The 8,449-nt window shown below is 47.5% G+C and overlaps 1 protein-coding gene across 1 annotated transcript in view; it reads left to right on the forward strand.

The window, feature by feature from the left end:
- The window catches only part of zpr1 (ZPR1 zinc finger), a 29,065-nt gene that overhangs the window by 20,482 nt on the left and 134 nt on the right, over window positions 1-8,449 (forward strand). The window contains exon 7 of the mRNA XM_085968217.1: window positions 3,365-3,536. Within this exon, the coding sequence (XP_085824343.1) occupies window positions 3,365-3,536 (172 nt within the window). The remainder of the gene's footprint in view (window positions 1-3,364; window positions 3,537-8,449) is intronic.

An 8,449-nucleotide genomic window follows, 5' to 3' on the forward strand; every position in this document is an offset into this window, starting at 1 on the left:
GTTAATTAAATAAATCTGGAATAAAAAGCTAGTGTCAGTAATGGTGACCATGAAACTATCGGATTGTCGTAAAAACCCATCTGGTTCACTAATGTCCTTTAGGGAAGGAAATCTGCCGTCCTTACCCGGTCTGACCGACGTGACTCCAGACCCACAGCAATGTGGTTGACTCTTAACTGCCCTCGGAAATGGCCTAGCAAGACACTCAGTCGTAACAAACCGCTGCAAAACAAAATAATAATAAAGAAACCGGATGGACCACCCGGCATCGACCTCGGCACTGGCTACGGACACAGCAATGGCACACCCAGCCCAGTCAACCCTGCAAAGTCCTCCTCGCCAGCATCTTGGGACTTGTGCCAAAATTGGGAGAGCTGTCCCACAGACTAGTCAATCAACAGCCTGACATAGTCATACTCACAGAATCATACCTTTCAGCCAAACTCCTCCATCACCATCCCTGGGTATGTCCTGTCCCACCGGCAGGATAGACCCACCAGGGGTGGTGGCACAGTGGTATACAATCGGGAAGGAGTGACCCTGGGAGTCCTCAACATTGACTCCAGACCCCATGAAGTCTCATGGCTTCAGGTGAAGCATGGGCAAGGAAACCTCCTGCTGATTACCACCTACCACCCTCCCTCAGCTGATGAATCAGTACTCCTCCATGTTGAACACCACTTGGAAGAAGCACTGAGAGTAGCAAAGGCATAGAATGTACTCTGGGTGGGGGACTTCAAATGTGGCTTGGTAGCACCACTACTGACCGAGCTGGCTGAATCCTGAAGGACATAACTGCGAGGCTGGGCCTGCGACAGGTGGTGAGAGAACCAACACGAGGGAAAAACTTACTTGACCTCATCCTCACCAATCTACCTGTCGCAGATGCATCTGTCCATGACAGTATTGGTAGCAGTGACCACCGCACAGTCATTGTGGAGATGAAGTCCTGTCTTCACACTGAGGACACCCTCCATCGTGCTGTGTGGCACTACCACTGTGCTAAATGGGATAGATTCAGAACAGATCTAGCAGCTCAAAACTGGGCATCCATGAGGCGTTGTGGGCCATCAACAGCAGCAGAATTGAATTCCACCACAATCTGTAACCTCATGGTCCAGCGTATCCCTCACTACCATCACCATCAAGCCAGGGGACCAACCCTGGTTCAATAAGGAGTGTATAAGAGCATGCCAGCAGCAGCACCAGGCGTACCTAAAAATGAGGTGCCAACCTGGGGAAACTGCAACACAGGACTACATGCATGCTAAAAAGCAGAAGCAGCATGCTATAGTCAGGGCTAAGCGATCCCACAATCAACAGATCAGATCAAAGCTCTGCAGTCCTGCCACATCCAGTCATGAATAGTGGTGGACCATTAATCAACTAACGGCAGGAGGAGGCTTCATGAATACCCCCATCCTCAATGATGGTGTAGCCCAGCACGTGAGTGCAAAAGACAAGGCTGAAGCGTTTTCAACCATCTTCAGCTAGAAGTGCCGAGTGGATGATCCATATCAGCCTCCTCCTGAGGTCCCCACCACCACAGAAACCAGTCTTCAGCCAATTCGATTCACTCCACATGATATCAAGAAATGTTTGAGCGCACTGGATACAGCAACGGCTATGGGCCCTGACAACATCCCGGCTATCGTGCTGAAGACTTGTGCTCCAGAACTAGCCGTGCCTCTAGCCAAGCTGTTCCAGTACAGCTACAACACTGGCATCTATCCGACAATGTGGAAAACTGCCCAGGTATGTCCTGTCCACAAAAAGCAGGACAAATCCAATCTGGCCAATTACCGCCCCATCAGTCTACTCTCAATCATCAGCAAAGTGATGGAAGGTGTCATCGACAGTGCTATCAAGTGGCACTTACTCACCAATAACCTGCTCACTGATGCCCAGTTTGGGTTCTGCCAAGACCACTCTGCTCCTGACCTCATTACAGCCTTGGTCCAAACATGGACAAAGGAGCTGAATTCCAGAGGTGAGGTGAGAGTGACTGCCCTTGACATCAAGGCAGCATTTGACCGAGTGTGGCATCAAGGAGCCCTAGTAAAACTGAAGTCAATGGGAATCGGGGAAAACGCTCCATTGGCTGGAGTCATACCTAGCACAAAGGAAGATGGTTGTGGTGATTGAAGGTCAATCATCACAGCCCCAGGACATCGCTGCAGGAGTTCCTCAGGGCAGTGTCCTAGGCTCAACCATCCTCAGCTGCTTCATCAATGACCTTCCATCCATCATAAGGTCAGAAATGGGGATGTTCGCTGATGATGGCACTATTCACAACTCCTCAGATAATGAAGCAGTCCATGCCTGCATGCAACAAAACCTGGACGACATTCAGGCTTGGGCTTACAAGTGGCAGGTAACATTCGCGCCACAGAAGTGCCAGGCAATGACGATCTCCAACAAGCGAGAGTCTAACTTCTTTCCCGTGACATTAAATGGCATTACTGTCGCCGAATCCCCCCACCATCAACATCCTGGGGGTCACCATTGACCAAAAACTTAACTGAACCAGCCACATAATTACTGTGGCAACAAGAGCAGGTCAGAGGCTGGGTATTCTGCGGCGAGTGTCTCACCTCCAGACTCCCCAAAGCCTTTCTCCCATCTACAAGGCACAAGTCAGGAGTGTGATGGAATACTCTGCACTTGCCTGGATGAGTGCAGCTCCAACAACACTCAAGAAGCTCGACACCATCCAGGACAAAGCAGCCCACTTGATTGGCACCCCATCCACCACCTTAAACATTCACTCCCTCCACCACCGGCGCACCGTGACTGCAGTGTGTACCATCTACAAGATGCACTGCAGCAACTCGCCAAGGCTTCTTCAGCAGCATCTCCCAAACCCGCGACCTCTTCCACCTAGAAGGACAAGGGCAGCAGGCGCTTGGGAACACCACCACCTCCAAGTTCCCGTCAAAGTCACACACCATCCTGACTTAGAAGTATATTGCCGTTTCTTCATCGTCGCTGGGTCAAAATCCTGGAACTCCCTCCCTAACAGCACTGTGGGAGTACCTTCACCACATGAACTGCAGCGGTTCCAGAAGGTGACTCACCACCACCTTCTCGAGGGCAATTAGGGATGGGCAATAAATGCTGGCCTTGCCAGCGACGCCCACATCCCATAAACTTAATATTTAAAAAAAATATGCCTCGTTGTCAAATTTAACTCTCCTGTGAAACGCCTTAGGACATTATACTACGTTAAAGGCACTATATAAATGCAAGTTGTTGTTGCTCGATACTGAAGTACCTGCTGCATGCGTGTGTGGGAAGTGCCGCTCACTCTAGATAGTGAACCACCTCTCCAGATGATCTACTTCAGTCTCTGAGATTCTTCAAGTCCATATCAGCTTGATAACTTAAAACCATTTGGATTTTTCCATGCTTTCACTAAACCATTTTTTTTGTCTGATTTAGATATAATTTTGGGTTTTTTTTCTCCTCAGATTATTTCGGCTAAAAGAGAAGCCCACCTCATTCTTGATGACTCCGCGGGAAACAGTTACCTCCAGGCAAGTGCTGCTGGAATAGCTTCGCCTGTGCAGCGGGGTCCAACCAGAGAGTGGGAATAAAAGGTTGCTGCCGGCTATGTGAAGAAATAATTTCAAAATTATAACAGGGGCCGTCATTCATTGCCCTGCCTCTGACACGTCTCCTGGGCGCCGTCATTCATTGCCCTGCCTCTGACACGTCTCCTGGGCGCCGCTCCCCCTCAAACCCAACCTGGGACACGTCTCCTGGGCGCCGCTCCCCCCTCAAACCCAACCTGGGACACGTCTCCTGGGCACCGCTCCCTCCCCCCCCCCCCCCCCCCCCCCCCCAAAAAAAACCTGCGACACACCCACGGGTGCTGCTGTCTTTTCTCTTTTTCCCGCCCCCCCCCCCCAAAAAAAAATAAAAGCCAGGACATGCTCATGGGCGCTGCTCCCATTGAGCTAATCTGTTTACTTGAGTTAGTGCTCCCAGGACAAAAGGAATCAAAATGGTGTTTCCACAAATTTCTTTTATTCATTGATGGGATGTGGGCGTCTGCATTTAGTGCCCATCCCTAATTGCCCTTGAGAAGATGGTGGTGAGCCACCTTCTTGAACCGCTGCAGTCCATATGGTGTAGGTACACCCACAATGCTGTTAGGAAGGGAGTTCCAGGATTTTGGCCCAGCAACCGTGAAGGAACAGCGATACAGGTCGAAGTCAGGATGGTGTGTGGCTTGGAGGGGAACTTGTAGGTGGTGATGTTCCCATGCGTCTGCTGCCCTTGTCCTTCTAAGTGGTAGAGGTCGCGGGTTTGGAAGGTGCTGTTGAAGGAGCTTTGGCGAGTTGCTGCAGTGCATCTTGTAGATGGTACACACTGCAGCCACAGTGCGCCGGTGGTGGAGGGAGTGAATGTTGAAGGTGGTGGATGGAGTGCCAATCAAGCGGGCTGCTTTATCCTGAATGGTGTCGAGCTTCTTGAGTGTTGTTGGAGCTGCACTCATCCAGGCAAGTGGAGAGTATTCCATCACACTCCTGACTTGTGCCTTGTAGATGGTGGAAAGCCTTTGGGGAGTCAGGAGGTGAGACACTCGCTGCAGAATTCCCAGCCTCTGGCCTGCTCTTGTAGCCACAGTATTTATATGGCTGGTCCAGTTCAGTTTCTGATCAATGGTAACCCCCAGGATGTTGATAGTGGGGGATTCAGCGATGGTAATGCCATTGAATGTCAAGGGGAGATGGTTAGAGTCTCGCTTGTTGGAGATGGTCATTGCCTGGCACTTGTGTGGTGCGAATGTTACTTGCCACTTGTCAGCCCAAGTCTGAATGTTGTCCAGGTCTTGCTGCATATGGACACGGACTGCGTCAGTATCTGACGAGTCTCGAATGGTGCTGAACAGTGTGCAATCATCAGCGAACATCCCCACTTCTGACATGATGGAGGGAAGGTCATTGATGAAACAGCTGAAGATGGTTGGGCCTAGGACACTGCCCTGAGGAACTCCTGCAGTGATGTCATGTGATTGAGATGAATGACCTCCAACAACCACAGCCAACTTCCTTTGTGCTAGGTATGATTCCAACCAATGGAGAGTTTTCCCCTTGATTCCCATTGACTTCAGTTTTGCTAGGGCTCCTTGATGCCACACTCGATCAAATGCTGCCTTGATGTCAAGGGCAGTCACTCTCACCTCGCCAGTTGTTGTGCTTAGCCAAGTTGAACAGCGGCCGACTGTGCTCCCAGCCTGGCCGTGTCTCCCCACTGAGGTGTCCCTGTCTTTCGGCCAGAATGAATAAACCAGCAGATGAATATCGAGTGACTGGTCGGATCAATGCTCAACAGCTTTGCAATTAACAGATCCAGACCAACTAGTGTGACAATAACCATGCATGTTTTTGTTGTCTGTGGGCGTGCTGCCTCTCCTACTGCAATGAGTAACCACACTGGCCAAATGTAGATTCCACAGTAACGACTTGAATTTGTTTTGGTCTAAAGGCAGAAGAGACTTGGTGCAAGGTAGAGAAGCATGGAGATCGGGAAAGGGATGTCTGTTATAAGAACATAAGAAATAGGAGCAGGAATAGGCCACTTGGTCCCTTGAGCCTGCTCCCCCATTCAATAAGATCATGGCTGATCTAGGGCTCAAAGACACTTCCACGCCCGCTCCCCATAACCCTTCACTCCCTTATCTTGCAAAAATGTGTCTATCTCCACCTTAAATGTATTTAATGACCCAGCCTCCACAGCTCTCTGGGACAGAGAATTCCACGGATTTACAACCCTCTGGAGAAGAAATTCCTCCTCATTTCGGTTCTAAAAGGGCAACCCTTTATTCTAAAACTGTGCCCCTGCGTTCTAGATTTCCCCACGAGGGGAAACATCCTCTCTGCATCTACCTTGTCGAGCCCCCTCAGTATCTTTTTATGTTTCAATAAGAACACCTCCCATTCTTCTAAATTCCAATGAGTATAGGCCTAACCTGCTCAACCTTTCCTCATAAGTCAACCCTCATCTCTGGAATTAACCTAGTGAATCGTCTCTAAACTGCCTCCAATGCAAGTATATCCTTCCTTAAATAAGGAGACCAAAACTGTACGCAGTACTCCAGGTGTGGTCTCACCAATACCCTGTACAGTTGTGGCAGGACTTCCCTGATTTTATACTCCAACCCCTTTGAAATAAAGACCAACATTCCATTTGTCTTTTTGATTACTTGCTGTACCTGCATGCTAACTTTTTGTGTTTCATGCACAAGGAACCCCAGGTCCCTCTGAACTGTAACATTTTGTAATTTCTCTCCATTTAAATAATAATTTGCTTTTTTATTTTTCCTGCCAAAGTGTATAACCTCGCACTTTCCCACATTATACTCCATCTGCCAAATGTTTGCCCACTCACTTAGCCTATCTATATCCCTTTGCAGGTTCTTTGAGTCCTCTGCACAACTTGCTTTCCCACCCATCTTTGTATCATCTGCAAACTTGGCTACATTACACTCGGTCCCTTCATCCAAGTCATTAATGTAGATTGTAAATAGTTGAGGCCCCAGCACCAATCCCTGTGGCACCCCACTAGTTACTGTTTGCCAACCGGAAAATGACCCATTTATCCCGACTCTCTGCTTTCTGTTAGTTAGCCAATTCTCTATCCATGCTAATATATTACCCCCAATTCCGTGAGCTCTTATCTTATGCAGTAACCTTTTACGTGGCACCTTATCGAATGCCTTCTGGAAATCCAAATACACCACATCCACTGGTTCACCTTTGTCCACCCTGCTCGTTACCTCTTCAAAGAACTCTAGCAAGTTTGTTAAACATGATTTCCCTTTCATAAAACCATGCTGACTCTGCTTGACTGCATTATGATTTTCCAAATGCCCTGCTACTGCTTCCTTAATGAAGGACTCCAGCATTTTCCCAATGACAGATGTTAGGCTAACTGGTCTATAGTTTCCTGCTTTCTGTCTCCCTCCTTTCTTAAATAGGGTGTTACATTTGCGGTTTTCCAATCCGCTGTGACCTCTCCAGAGTCCAGGGAATTTTGGTATATTGCAACCAATGCATCCACTATCTCTGCAGCCACTTCTTTCAAGACCCTGGGATGCAGGCCAACTGGTCCAGGGGACTTGTCATCTTTTAGTCCTATTACTTTGCCTAGTACTATTTCCTTAGTGATAGTGATTGTCTTTAGTTCCCTCCTCCCTGTGGCCCCTTGATTATCCATTATTGGGATGTTGTTAGTGTCTTCTACCGTGAAGACAGATACAAAATATTTGTTCAGAGTCTCTGCCATTTCCCCGTTCCCCATTATTAATTCCCCAGTCTCATCCTCTAAAGGACCAACGTTTACTTTAGCTACTCTCTTCCTTTTATATACCTGTAGAAGCTCTTACTATTTGTTTTAATGTTTCTTGCCAGTTTACTCTCATAATTCATCTTCTCTCTTATTATTTTTTTAGTCGTCCTTTGCTGGTTTTTAAAAATTTCCCAATCCTCTGGTCTCCCACCAATCTTGACACCATTGTATGCCTTCGTTTTCAATTAGATACCATCCTTTACTTCCTTAGTTAGCCACGGATGGCGCTCCCTTCTCTTAAAATCCTTTCTTTCTCACTGGAATATATTTTTGTTGAGAGTTATGAAATGTCTCCTTAAATGTCCGCCACTGCATTTCAACTGTCTTGCCCTTTAATTTATTTCTCTAGTCCACTTTAGCCAGTTCTGCCCTCATGCCACTGTAATTGCCTTTGTTTAAGATCAGGACACTGGTTTGAGCTACAACTTTCTCACCCTCCAAGTGAATTTGAAATTCAACCATGCTATGATCACTCTTTCCTAGAGGATCCTTTACTATGAGATCATTTATTAATTCTGTCTCATTACATTGTACCAGATCTAATATAGCCTGCTCCCTGGTTGGTTCCATTACATACTGTTCTAGGAAACCATCCCGGATGCACTCTATGAACTCCTCCTCCAGGCTACCATGGCCAATTTGATTTGTCCAATCAATATGGAGATTAAAATCACCCATGATTATTAATGTACCTTTTTTACAGGCCCCCATTATTTGTTGATTTAGACTCTGCCCAACAGTATTGCTACTGTTCGGGGGCCTGTAGACTACGCTCACCAGAGACTTTTTCCCTTTATTATTATTTTTTATCTCCACCCAAACCAATTCTACATCTTGATCTTCTGAGCCAATATCACTTCTCACCACTGCACCGATCCCACCCTTTACCAACAAAGCCATCCCACCGTCCTTTCCTTTCTGTCTATCCTTCCAAATTGTCAAATACCCTGGAATATTCAGTTCCCAGCCCTGATCACCTTGCAACCAAGTCTCTGTAATGGCGATCAGATCATACCCATTTGTATCTATTTGTGCCATCAACTCGTCTGCCAGCTGCCATTCCTAATGTATTCATTTGTTTCTCTCTTGCTGT

Source organism: Somniosus microcephalus, chromosome 26 (genome assembly GCF_052327205.1).
Source record: "Somniosus microcephalus isolate GS21.2 chromosome 26, FLI_Smic_1.0, whole genome shotgun sequence".
Lineage (NCBI taxonomy): Eukaryota > Metazoa > Chordata > Chondrichthyes > Squaliformes > Somniosidae > Somniosus > Somniosus microcephalus.